Source organism: Perca fluviatilis, chromosome 20 (genome assembly GCF_010015445.1).
Source record: "Perca fluviatilis chromosome 20, GENO_Pfluv_1.0, whole genome shotgun sequence".
Classification (NCBI taxonomy): domain Eukaryota; kingdom Metazoa; phylum Chordata; class Actinopteri; order Perciformes; family Percidae; genus Perca; species Perca fluviatilis.
The window spans coordinates 10,497,529-10,511,853 of record NC_053131.1 but is presented as its reverse complement, the minus strand read 5'-3'; the positions used below and the strand labels follow the sequence as shown (position 1 = coordinate 10,511,853).

Sequence of the window (14,325 nt, the reverse complement as noted above, 5' to 3'; positions counted from 1 at the left end):
TAGCGGAGTTTACGCAGTGTCTTTTATTTTACTACGTCAGCATCGTCATGTTTCCTGTATTGAGTATCATTGCCAAACATAACACTATACCTTTTGAAAGCGAGGAATAATATCCTGTCTCCTGCGTATAGCCCCCAGTTGGGGCTGTGCTGGACGCTGCTCTCTGGGCATCGGGTCATCTGGCTCCATCACACCCTGTTTTCCTGCGCAATGTTGTGCAGAACCCCCACAGGCTAAAACAATGTTGCAGACTTTTTCTGGTGTGTATAGTAGGGTTCACCTCGCTGATGCAAGTAGAACCATCTGCCCTTAATCAATCCGATGGAGCGCTCCACCGTGGCCCATGTGCATACGCGTGCACTGTTGTACCGGCTTATATAGGTCTTCTAAAAGAGCCAGATCTGCCATTGCTGATAAGTGATCAACTGATGACTTCTCCATCTCCTGTTAAACTGATTATATGCTGCACCGCAAGTCCAAACTGACTCGAAAACTTGTGTACACGAGTTTGAACTTGACGTGAGATTTGATCACATCCATATTGATAAATGCCGAGCTTTGCGTGGAGATGACCGTACGCCGGTTTTGCACTTGTTTTCTGTCGTAAATGAGGGCCATTGTGTGTATCCTTGAGACTTAACACAGGCTACTAATAATATTGCAATTTTTTTCGTTTTACTTTACTTCTTCACTGACTTTTGGTGGCACACTGCTACCTTTCTTGGGCGTATAAGGTTAAGGAGTTGCGACTTGGTTGGAGCCACGGGTTCTGGAAGTGTTTTTTCCCCATTTTGTTTTTCCCCATTTTGTATTCCCCTTTAAATTTGTTCTTTAAAACGGTATCCGATGTTTATTAACACTATCTCTCGGATGTAACAATCACATAAGTTGATGTTATGACCACCAGTTTTAATAGTTTCAACTTAGTTTCTGAGAAATCGTGTTCTGTTTGTCCGTTTGGCACAGCGGACAGCTCAAAATACTACATTACCCATGAGCCTTGGCCACAGTTGCTATGGAGAAAAAAAGCCTGTCAGAGTCTTGAATCGGAGCAGTAGCAAATTTAAAATGTTTGGTTATTGAATCTTAGCTTCAGCTTGCCATTAAGGGAGCACATAAAAGGATTTTAAGCTCTGTGATTGGATGTTTTTTGCCAAAATGCACCCCGGGAGTTGTAGTTAACTTGTCCCCCGAAAGGTTCTCATAGCAAGCAATTTGAAAATTTAAGAGACTGTTATGGGCACTTTTCAATATTCCATTAATGACATTTTATAGACTTAATAATTAGTTGATTTGTCATAAGAATCGTTAACAGATTCAACGTTAGTTGCGGCCTTAGTTTTCTGTGCTTGTTGGTTTGTGTTTGTGTATCTCTATTTTATGTGCTTGTGTGGTTTGACTTCATCTGTTCCTGTTTGTGCGGTTTGTATCTATTTATCTGAATGTGTGTGTTTGCCACTCCCTCACCGGCCTTTACTACATGACACACTGTTATCACTGACTGGGGTACGGACACTCAGACTCACCACAGCTGGGTTTTATACCACACTTGGCTTCAGATCAGCACGGCTCGGCTAGTACTAATGATAATGAAGCAAGTCGCCCACAGCAATTAATGCACTTAGCTACTAATGATGATTAACTGTGGAGTGTATTTGATTTAGGAAGTTGATAAGCTGCCTCCGAACACAAACAGGTTAATTGGTATCACGTCTCGGTTGAAAGAGGTTTCAGAAAGAGCCGGACCATTCATGGAAGACGTGAGCAGCTTTGTTTTTGTCCTTCGGAGCCTCTGATCCCTTTAAGAGTGTGAACATTTTGTCCATGTTTTATGAGCGTAAGGAGAAATTATGATAAAGACGTCAAAAGGAAGACTTGTCAACGTGAATCTCCAGAGGCTAAAAGGCACGGAAAGGCTTTCTCCTCTCTCTTCATCCACTTATGGCGTATCCTGTCATGTAATTATCTGCCTCACTGGATGACTTTTTTTGAGCCTTTGTTTTTATTCTTAATCATCATTTAGTTATGGTTTATACTTTGCCGAGGGCATCTGAGCGTGTTCCGCTTGTGTCACTGATCAGCTCCACAACTACAGCATGCAGATAAACAATCGGGCAGGCTAAGAAAGGGGCAGGATAGTTCTGAGCATCTGCACGAGGCACCTTCATCATCAGCACAGTTTATTTTACATTGTGTGGATGTTTGCTTGTGGTTGGTCGTAGCTAGATGATTTGGAGCCTCGTCCATGATGGATTGTCAGAATACCAGATCTGAGTGGGTGAATAAAAATGTGTTCCCTCGCTGAAGTACATCTTTTTAATCAAAACCTCCTTGGACGGCTATAATGGGCAAAAGTAGCATCTTTATTTTAAAAATTAAAAGACAATTGCCACAGTTATAAACCCATAAATTCAACATTGGGACTATTATAAAAGAATAGAATGTTAAAGGTCCCATATTATGCTCATTTTAAGGTTCATACTTGTATTTCAGGTTTCTGTATAACCCTCTCAAAAAAGCCCAGTCTGCTCTGATTGGTCAGCGTTTCCAGGTCTTCCACATCTGCGCTCTTGGCGTCTCTGCACCGTCATTGCAGCCGGGGAATGATTGTGACAGCACTGTAGCTGCACTTTCTGCCTATATACTGTGTATATTTAGTATAGTTGTGACATCACAACAGTACCGAAGTCCTGACAGCTCGTTTAAAGGCACAGTTTCTGAATGCAGGCTCTACTTTCACAGTTTTTCTATAGCATCTCAACCTGCTATATAATAAAAATAAATACATGGAAATCTCATTTTTTACAATGACCTTTTAAAAGTAAAATAATAACAAATAATGTAGCCAGTCCAATATTAGTAAGATAAAATACAAAAGTGTTGGAGAATGGTTGCATAAACCACAGAACACGGCTGTGTTCGTTAGAAGACGGGTCCCTCCTAAAAACAGGTGTATCAAAGTTTTTAATTTATATGAAGTAAGACCATTTTAGTTGTATTTCTGTTGCAATGTTTCTTTCAGTTTATTTAATTTTATTTCTTTTAGCTACTTCAATGTGCCCACATTTGTTAAGTTTGTTCCATTCTTCAGTGATTTACTTAAGACTTTATCTTGCATGGCATTATGTTCTTTTGTGCTTTATGTATTGGAAGAGTTTCAAAAACCGTGAATTACAAATATGTGATATGATAGGTCCAAGTGAAATGAGTCAAACGTTTCTGATGAATGTGCATGTGTTTAACTTTTCTTCCCACAATAAGAATATTTTGAAAGCTAATATCACCCATTATCTTTTAATTGAAGCTCCCAATAGCTAATATTTAGCAGATATCTATTTGTGAATCTGATATTTTAATAATTCCTAAGACATGCTAACAAGGCTTTCAGGCTGACTGGCAGCTATTCATGGCAGGTTGAAGACCTTTCTCAATTTAGGTAGATGCTAAAAATATGTTTTATATTAAGAAAACTACTGTAGCCTAATTGTTACCTTACTAATTCTCATCAGATAATTTCATATCTATGAATCTTCCTTATCTCTGCCATCTTTTAAATTATTCATTGTTGAATTTGGAAATGATATTAAGTCTGTTATATGTTTATACTGTATATAATTAGGTATCTGAGTAGATGTTGGACTTTCTTTGAATTATTTATCTCTTGTGTCTGAACATGTTTATCTTGTATTTTTAATACTACTACTTGATCTTTGAAATTTAGAGTTTCATTTATTCAAATTCTAGCATTATTACTTTTTTAGTTTTTATATTATGATAATGACGCAATGCATGGGAAATAAAAGATTTTATTATTATTAATGAAAGGCCAAGTTCTGGCAAACACATATATTGGCCCAACACTACTTCATACTGAACTTATTTAATAGAGGTTAATAAGGGTGTCAGCTGGGAGTAATAAAAAAGTTTGAGTTAATGTTATGCTCATAGCTGGAGATGATGACACAAAATATCCGGCCATTTGGTTGATTTGTATCGGACATTTTTTCCCTTAATAAACCTCGATCCTGCCTTTGGGCCCATAAAAAACTACAAAATACCATATTCCTCCTCTACCTCAGCCAGTTGAATAATCAGTGCTATATATATTCCACTGCGGGGTCAATACCCAGCCATTTTCTGAGGCTATCACATTTCTCTCCTCCTTATCAACCTGTTTTCCTCATTGTGCATGTTTTTTTTCCATTTTCACTGCTCATCCTCTTTTTGTTTTCTCCATGTCTTCCTCCTTCCCCTTCTCCTCTTCCCTCTCTTCACTCCTTCACAGCCCTGTTGTTAGCTGACGGTAAGCTGTCCATTCCTGCTCTAAGCACCTCCACTAACCATCTACTCTGTGTGTGTGTGTGTGTGTGTGTGTGTGTGTGTGTGTGTGTGTGTGTGTGTGTGTGTGTGTGTGTGTGTGTGTGTGTGTGTGTGTGTGCGCGTGCGTGCGCGTGTTCTACTGTCATTGTTACAAACAAGCAACATGCTCTTTTGCTGCTCTCTCCCGCACTTAATGATGGATTTTCACGCTAATCAGCGGATTAATTCATCCTAAATCCATAAATCATGTTCTCCAGTCAAGAGGACGATACAAACACCTGATAACCGTCAAGATTAAAAAAAAAAAAAAAAACTGCAGTTCCGAAATTAGAAATTGGATTACCTTTGTGGGATTGTGTTATTATTTTTTCCCCTTCCTTGTCAAGGAAATTGTGTCATGTAGATGGTGCAGCACAGAGCAGAGGAATGGCAGGATAATCAATTTTTAAACATGAGCAAAAAGAAATCCTGTCAGGACTTGAGGGTACACACTGTCTTGGGTGTGTAATTTGATTTAGCTTTTGTGTGTGTGTGTGTGTGTGTGTGTGTGTGTGTGTGTGTGTGTGTGTGTGTGTGTGTGTGTGCAGGAACTCATGCGCTGGTATATTATGCATGCCTCTGTATGTGTGTGTGTGTGTGTGTTTGCAGACACGCCCTCCTATCAAGAGGACCGAGCTGTGATCTTTAATGGCAATGTTAATATTTAATGGTGAGCGCGTTGTCAGCAAAGAGCAGAAGGCTGGGACTCGGGGCTCATATAAAAGATGACAAGGTCTCTGCACCAGGTGGCTCAGTGGGGGTGTCACACACAGAGCGGGATGAGAGGCCTTTGGATGCACAGCCGCTTCTTCTTGATAGAGTTTGACAGCACAGAATTGATGTTATGGCGCTCTTTGTAGTGTGGATTGCACTCAGGAGCTCTGTGAAGCATTGTGGCTTCTTCTCTCTACAGCAGAGCCACCCAGGACACGTCTGATAGGCAGATAGAAGGACTGATCAGGTTGTAAAAAAAACACGAGATAATGCCTTACTAAGTAGCGGCGTTGAATGGAAGGCCTTGAAAGTACTTGATTTGTTATTGTTGCTTCAGCTCAGTCCTACAATCAGCACTTTACATCCTGATTGTTAAACCAATATGATGGAGATTTGTGTTGATGTAGCATTTAAAGGGTCAGTTCACCCAAATCCCCCCAAAAACATTCACACAAAAGTTCAGTGGGGATTCACAAAAGGTGGCGGTGGTAGCTCAGGGAGTTGGGTTGGCAACCTGTATGGAACAAAAAATATGGAGCATTGATTGGTAGCTGGAGAGGTGCCAGTTCACCTCCTGGGCACTACCAAGGTGCCCTTGAGCAAGGCACCGAACCCCCAGCTGCTCGGGCGCTCCTCCAAGGAGCAGCCCCCCCCCTCACTCTGTCATCTCTCCATTAGTGCGTGTAGCACGTATAGGTTCTAAACGTGTGTAATTCATGCCTGTGTTTAATGTGTGTGCAACTGTACTAACAGAGTGAAAACTGTGAATTTCCCCTCGCGGGATAGATAAAGGCATGTCTTCTTCTTCTTCTTCTTCTTCTTCTTCTTCTTCTTCTTCTTCCAGGTCTTGGAAATAGTTTGACAAATCTACTCAATAGCTTTTTTTCTGGAGCTTTTAACCGTATAGACCCAATGACAATGTTTGTTTACAGTAACTTCTGGGTAAAAAACTTGTGCGTCCCATCCCAAAATGTACCTGTTGGGACAAAAAAAAAAAAATGACACAACCATAACTAGCAGTCTGTCTGACCGGCGGTGAGATGTCGCTGTTCCTGACACTAGATTTGGTTCGTCGAAGACGCTAGGAAAACAAACAGCAGTAACGTCGACCTCCTAGTTTAACTTCATATCTTTAAACGTTACAGTTACGGATGAAAATGACAACAGAAATAAACAAGTTTCACGTATCTCAGCAATTCAAATCAACTGCCATTTGTCTACCCAGAAGTGATTTTTCTGTTTGCAACACAGTTACAGTCAATTACTCAGTTGTCATGGAGATGGATCTGTTGACACGCAAGCTCAACAGCTGTTAGTGTTTCATGGATGGTTCCTGTCAACAGATTCATCTTCATGACAACGGTGCAAACTCCATTCACTGATGAAGACCTTGCGATACAGCTGAAGGCTCTGGGGAAAAAAAGCTAATGAGTGGACATTGAGTCAGGGATTGTTTTGTCAAACCACAACAACTTATTTTCTACATATACTGTAGTATGTAGCCATGCAGACAGTTTGGGTTTGAAAGGTTTTGAGATATCTGTCTGAGGTTTCTGCCACTCCGGATCAATCCGAGCTGAGCTGGTGGGATTAAGGATGACGACATTGTTTTCCTACATAGCAAACTAGCTTGGATTAATGTAAAAGTGTTAGCGATGTGAAAAACGGGTTGTGTCTAGATGGTAACCCAAGATTTGTGAAACTCAACTGCGAGATGGTTGAGGCTAGGCATTGACCTCGAATGGTTAAAGGTCCCATGACATACTGCTTTTTGGATGCTTATATATAGGCCTTAGTGGTCCCCTAATACTGTATCTGAAGTCTCTTTTATATAGGCCTTAGTGGTCCCCTAATACTGTATCTGAAGTCTCTTTTATATAGGCCTTAGTGGTCCCCTAATACTGTATCTGAAGTATCTTTTATATAGGCCTTAGTGGTCCCCTAATACTGTATCTGAAGTCTCTTTTATATAGACCTTAGTGGTCCCCTAATACTGTATCTGAAGTCTCTTTTATATAGACCTTAGTGGTCCCCTAATACTGTATCTGAAGTCTCTTTTATATAGACCTTAGTGGTCCCCTAATACTGTATCTGAAGTCTCTTTTATATAGACCTTAGTGGTCCCCTAATACTGTATCTGAAGTCTCTTTTATATAGGCCTTAGTGGTCCCCTAATACTGTATCTGAAGTCTCTTTTATATAGACCTTAGTGGTCCCCCTAATACTGTATCTGAAGTCTCTTTTATATAGGCCTTAGTGGTCCCCTAATACTGTATCTGAAGTCTCTTTTATATAGACCTTAGTGGTCCCCTAATACTGTATCTGAAGTCTCTTTTATATAGACCTTAGTGGTCCCCTAATACTGTATCTGAAGTCTCTTTTATATAGGCCTTAGTGGTCCCCTAATACTGTATCTGATGTCTCTTTCCCGAAATTCAGCCTTGGTGCAGAATTACAGCCACTAGAGCCAGTCCCACAATGAGCTTTACTTAGGATGTGCCATTTCTGTGTCTGAAGCTTTAAATGCTATTGAGGAGGAGAGAGGGGGGGGCAAGGTAGAGGGTGGGGGTGTGGCCTTGTCCATCTGCCACTTTGCTTGTTTGAAAGCCATGATGTCTCTCTCTCATGGGCGGGCCAAATTCTCTGGGCGGCCAAAGCTGAGAAAGGGGAGGTAACCTAGCTCCTTATGACCTCATAAGGAGAAGATTCCAGATCGGCCCATCTGAGCTTTCATTTTCTCAAAGGCAGAGCAGGATACCCAGGGCTCGGTTTACACCCATCGCCATTTCTAGACACTGGGGGACCATAGGCAGGCTGGGGGAACGCATATTAATGTTAAAAATCCTCATAAAGTCATGCCATAGGACCTTTAAAGTTAGGATGGTCCGTCAACCAGACTTTTTGCAAATCTAGGGTTACCATAGACACAACCTGAAAAATGTTCTGCAGGTTACATTTCAACTGGGTGTTGACGTCAGTCAATGCAGATTGGTTAGGAAAAAACAAATATAAACCCCGCCCTAAAAGAAATCAGCTTACATGAACACAATGTCTTAAACTAAAGAATGTGGAGGACCTTGAAACTCCAATACTTTTGGGTAAAAATAGCATAATGGGAAATGGTAAAAAATACATAAATAGATAGATCTGCACAAAATATTTACCTTTGCAGTGTTTTGTGCCGGATTGGTCAAGCATTCAAGTTTGTCTAACCTTTACATAACAAAGTTGGAGGGCCACCGAGACCCTTGTCACAGAGAAAGCTTTTAGAAAGAGCTATTTAGTAGGCATTACTACAATAAATCTTACAGTTTTTACAAAAACTGTTACCCATGAGGCAACCCTCTGAGGTTTTGTTTGCATGCTGTGAAGTACAACACACCATGCTAATCAGCTGAGCATCCTCTTATTTTGATTGCCATCTTTCTAACTGTGATTCCTTTTTATTCTGCTCCCTCTCTTTCCTCTCCGCTCAGATGTACCAGACAGGAAGATGACATCAGACGAGGAGGAAGCCAGGCGGATCGCAGAGATGGGAAAACCTGTGCTGGGGGAACACTCCAAGCTGGAAGTCATTATTGAGGAATCATACGAGTTTAAGGTGGGAAAGGTTACTCTTCAAACAGAGCAAATGAGCCCGATATGCCTGTGCATTTCTGCCGTTTTCCATGCAGTCAAACAAATAACTGATCATACCAACTAATTCAGCTGCCACCTTGCCTGAAATAACAGCTACATCATTCTGATCTTAGCAGTTGGCCTTCTCCCACACCACATAGATGCATTTCTGGAGGAAATATGGTTTATATGCATCCTCTAACCTCCTCAAACAAAATATATACCCACCGTATTGGTTTCTGGGTTTTATCATGCATCCATCAGAGCTTTCTGCTGCCTGGAACTTGATGCCACTGCCATCATGTGGCGAAGCTCATGTATTTCTCCTCACTTTTGTTGAAGCAGCCTCTGAACATACATCATTTCAATTTCAATTTCAAACCTTTTTTTAAAACTCGGGGCCCATTGAGGGTGACCCTCATTCTCAATGGGGCCGAGTGCACAGCATGCATTTAAGCAAATTGCATTAAAATAATAATTAGAATAGTATTTAAATTACAACCGATAAAACAGACACAAGAAGATACATAGAAGTAATTTATCAAAGCCTTAAATTGACTGATAAATGGTTGGAGAGACCAATTTTAAGTTGCTTTTTTTTTTCGTTTAAGGGCAAACGAAAAAGCAGTCTTGCCAAGCTCAGTCCGACTATAAGGGACCTCAAGTAAAAGCCATTAATTGGACGAGTGGAAAATAGATTTACATATGGGGTGAACAACAATGGAGGGATTTCATTCTTTTTCTGTTTGGGTGTTGTATCTCACAGAGCACAGTGGACAAGCTGATCAAGAAGACCAACCTGGCACTGGTGGTGGGAACCAACTCCTGGAGAGACCAGTTCATGGAGGCCATTACAGTCAGTGCAGGTACGGTTAAAGAAAATGATTCAAAATGTTTTCTGTTCTGACTCTCGGAGGCTGCACACACTGGACATCAAAAGCAAAACCCCAGACAGGCTCAAGTATGTCCAAAACTCTGCCGCCAGGGTCCTCACCCACACCAAGACCTCACCCCAACCCTCATCCACCTTCACAGGCTCCCAATCAAGTCCCGCATCACATATAAAATCCTCCTTCTCACCTACAAATCCCTCCAAGCCCTGGCCCCACTGTACCTCCCCGACCCCCTCCATCCATACACCCCACCCCGAACCCTGCAGTCCTCAGACTCTGGCCTGCTCTCCATTCATCACATTACATAACATGTCAGTTAGCTGACGCTTTTATCCAAAGCGACTTCCAATTAAGTCCTCTCAACCCTGAAGGTGCAAACTCTAGACAACAAGTAGTAAGTGCATTAGTACATTAGCTTTAAATAAGCAAAACTACAAAGAGCCATATGAAAGCGCAGCTTCAAGAAATATATACATAATATATATATTTTTTTTATCCGAGGTGCAGTCGGAAGAGATGTGTTTTTAGCCTTCGGCAGAAGATGCGTAGGCTTTCGGCCGTCCTGATGTCAATAGGGAGCTCATTCCACCATTTAGGAGCCAGGACAGATTTCGTTGAGTGATTAGTTGTCCCTCGCTGTGAGGGGGGCAGCAAGCAGGTTGGCTGATGCAGAGCGGAGCGGGCGGGTTGGGGTATATGGGGTTTGACCATGTCCTGGATGTAAGCTGGGGCTGAGCCGTTCGTTGCCCTGTATGCAAGTACTAGTGTCTTGAAGCGGATGCGGGCAGCAACTGGTAACAAGTGAAGAGAGCGGAGGAGCGGTGTAGTGTGAGAGAACTTGGGGAGGTTGAAGACCAGTCGAGCTGCCGCGCTCTGAATGAGCTGCATCCCCCACACCAGACTCTGTACCTTCGGAGACAGGGCCTTTAGTGTTGCAGCCCCATCCCTCTGGAACCCCCTCCCTCCAGATGCTACATCCCTGCTACAAAAACTCCTGAAACACCCCCTGTTTACCACAGCCTACAGCCTCCCTTAGCTAAACTTATGTAGTCACAGTCATTTCTGTAAAGTGTCCTTGGGTTTCATGAAAGGCGCTATATATATATATATATATATATATATATATATATATATATATATATAAAAGGTATTATTATTATTATTTTATTATTATTATTATCATGGTCCCTTACTTATTCATCACATAAACTGCTTATTAGTTTTAGTCATCTATCATTCTTTAATCATTTATTTATCTTTAACGTTTGAATACCAGTCAAATGGACATCTAAAAGTGATCCCTGGCAGTTATACAGCACATGGACACACTACCCTGTCTACATATTTTCAAAGATTGTTTATATTCTTGTAAATATTAAGTTACCATGTGCAAAATGTGAAAATTATATTTCGTTCGTACGTCAAGTCAAAAAAAAATGTTTACATAGTGCCAAATCACCACAGAAGAAGAAGGACTTTTGATATAGAGCAGGTCTAGACCATACTCTTTAATTTACCCAACCATTCCCTCCTGAACAAGCATATTGGCGACAGCGGCGAGGAAAAACTCCCCTCTTATTACAGATTAAATTCATTTTAAAAACAGCATTTATTCATCATTGAATTTAGTGTCAAACTTTTGCCTGATATTGAATATATCTAATAAATCTGTGTGCCATTAAGAGCTGCAATTTCATACAATTTCATTCATGGAAGGTTTTATTATCCCACAGTCTAATTTGGAGGCTCTTTAAAGGAATAATTTGACATTTTGGGAAATATGCTTAATTCTTGCTGAGGGTTAGGTGAGAAGATTGATACCACTCTCAGATCTGTGGGAGGTATCAATCTTCTCATCTAACTCCCAGCTCGTCTGAAAGTCGTCATCTCAAAAGCCTGGCTACCAGCGACCTCAGCCTGAAAAAATACCGGTGTCGGTATGAGCCTGCAAAAACTCATTTAAAGTTTGAATCCTCCCGGGAAGCAAAGCTCTTGAAGCTCTGGAAAAATCTCACGTACGTGAGAGAAAAGCCACCCGTCATGTCAGGCGACAGCAGCATCAGATGAGCCTAGAGTGCGGCTGCCGCTCTGTCTGCTGCAGTCCCGGCCACCTTGTAGCGAGCACCGCCAGGGCCTTTGCTTCGTCACTTTGGTGCTGAAATATTTAATCCAGCAGTGCTCTTTACTTTTTCATGATCCGCCCGTGGCTAAAAAATACATGCAGCTCACATGGCCTGACACTTTGGATCAGCACAGTGTCCCTCCTGTCCGCTGAGTGTCCTGTGAGCTGCTGGGACACAGAGGACCCCTGCCCCCCCTCCACCCATTCATTTTATTTCTACGGGGGGGGGGGGGGGGATCATTCACATTTTTAGCTTTCTTTTATGCATAGGAGCTCACTGTGAGTGTGAGTTTCTTGTTCAAGCTCACTTTGACAGAACAGGCAGGTGGTGTGGTGACCGAATCTGGGCCCTTTTTAGGTTATGGGAAAGTCTCTCACTTGGTCACCACTGGTTGGAATGGAACTAAGTACATTTACTCAAGTACTGTACTTAAATAAAAACCTGAGTCTTTTCTTTCCATGCCACTTTCTACTTCTACTCCGCTACATCTCAGAGAGAAATGTTGTACTTTTTACTCCACTACATTCATCTGACAGCTTTAGTTACTTTACAGATTGAGATTTTTGCACACAAAACGCATGTAGTTTATAAAACACAAGTGTTATTATAAATTACACTAACTCACCAATATGACGGCCTACAAGTCCAGCTGAAATGATTAGACCATTAAACACTTATTTGATCGACACAACAGTTTGGATTGTTTCCAGTTTCTAAAATGTGAAGATGTTTTTTACTTTTAATAATTTTAAGTAAATGATACTTAGAGTATAAGTAATATTTCAAATGCTGGACTTTTACAGAGTATTTTTACAGTGTGGTATCAGTTATTTTAAAAAGGATATACTTGTGGCCGGTTAGTCAGTTGGTAGAGCGTGCAAACATGTGCAGAGGTTTCAGAGGTCCAGGGTTCGAGTCCGACCTGTGACGGTTTTCCTGCATGTCAAAAAAAGAAATGATATACTTCTTCAATCGGTGTTGGTCACCGTGCCAACCAGTCCCACCAAATTGCTGCAAATTTCACAATGTGTGATCTCAGCCAGAAGGCCAAAATAAACTGAAAATGCGTCCCAAATCCATGCTACACGCTTATTTATACAGCACATCACATATTTATTGTCATTATTACTGTCTTGGCAGTTAGTGTACAAAAAAATCACTTCACTATTATATACTTACAGGAAATCATACAATATGGGCAACTTTGCATATCAATCAAACTGCAACTTTGTCCCTGACTGTCACTGCCAATTAAACTTCAAAATGTGTTGCCTAAGACTTAATATTTCTGGAACTTAATCACCACTACCCACAGCTTTTTTTCTAGCTGTGAGCAGCTCCTCCAGCTCCTTTGTGCAGTGCATTGTGGGCCTATAATGTCAATCAACAGAACTCTCTAAAATCGACCTTAGTTATCATAGAATGCTGTCTGCTTTGAGCATATACTTCATTGGGTCACTTCTCCAGTACGAACACACTACAAATCTGATGACTCTCAGTGTGAGAGTTTTTTTACCCATGAACTAAGCCGAAAGCCTAGAGCCTAAAAGCAAAGTTTTTTACCCACAAAGTGAGTTAATAGTTCTAAAAGAAAGTAGTTTAAGAAATCAGGTTATGGGCCCTGCATTATTAAACGAGGTGGAAATATTAAAGTGTAAACTAAAGTCTGTTACCTAACTAAAGCAAAAGTTAAGTGTACGTACATACTTTATCCCCATCTATTAAAAGACAATCACTCGCTGCTCTTTTAATTAATTAAAAACGCCCTGAGGCAGTTATTAATCTAGATATGTATTTGTAGCACATTTACAGTAGCCTCAGGCTTAACTGATATGATGTCTCGCACTGAAAAATGAGCCATTGTGCCATTTTAAGAGAATGTTGTTCTCTCCCCTTCCCTCTCTGTCATCCCTTATCTCCTTTATCGATCGTTTATCTCGCCAACGTTTTCCAACTCTTCTCTGGCTCTTTGTGCTTCATCATCTGTCTTTCTGTTTTCTTTTCCCTGTCATATTCTCCTTTTGCTTTTTTTTCATCTTCTATCTCGCCTTCTGTTTTGGCTCTCTGCCTCTTCCCTTAATATTTACTTCCCCTTCCCTTTAACCTCCTCACTCTTTATCTTTGCCCAAATATTCTGCTACCTCTTGGTCCTCTCTGCTGCGCCACTCTCTCCTGTCATGCCATTATCCTTCAATCTATCATTCCCCCCCTTTGCCCCGAGCAGATGAGGATGAAGATGACACAGGGGAAGAACGGCTGCCGTCCTGTTTCGACTACGTCATGCACTTCCTCACCGTCTTCTGGAAGGTCCTGTTTGCTTGCGTTCCTCCCACAGACTACCTGAACGGCTGGGCCTGTTTCTTCATCTCCATCATCATCATCGGCCTGCTCACGGCCGTCATCGGTGACCTGGCGTCTCACTTCGGCTGCACCATCGGCCTCAAGGACTCGGTCACCGCTGTGGTGTTTGTGGCACTCGGCACATCTGTTCCAGGTGAGGAAAAAAAAAAAAGGACATGGCATTGTCAAAAAATCTGTTCTCTAAAGTTTTGTATGTTCATGTTTTTGTTTTTTTTATGTCCGTTGATGGATTATAAGCTTCTTTTAGAGTTCGCGAA

At 41.3% G+C, this 14,325-nt stretch overlaps 1 protein-coding gene across 3 annotated transcripts in view; it reads left to right on the top strand.

Annotated features, from left to right (window-relative positions):
• The window catches only part of slc8a3 (solute carrier family 8 member 3), a 161,783-nt gene that overhangs the window by 140,470 nt on the left and 6,988 nt on the right, over positions 1-14,325 (top strand). For 2 of the 3 annotated variants that reach the window (XM_039786476.1, XM_039786477.1), the window contains 3 exons: positions 8,550-8,674; positions 9,458-9,557; positions 13,932-14,201. In XM_039786476.1, the coding sequence (XP_039642410.1) occupies positions 8,550-8,674; positions 9,458-9,557; positions 13,932-14,201 (495 nt within the window). Of the gene's footprint in view, positions 1-4,285; positions 4,304-8,549; positions 8,675-9,457; positions 9,558-13,931; positions 14,202-14,325 lie in introns of all 3 variants that reach the window. The other variant, XM_039786475.1, reaches the window with a different exon arrangement.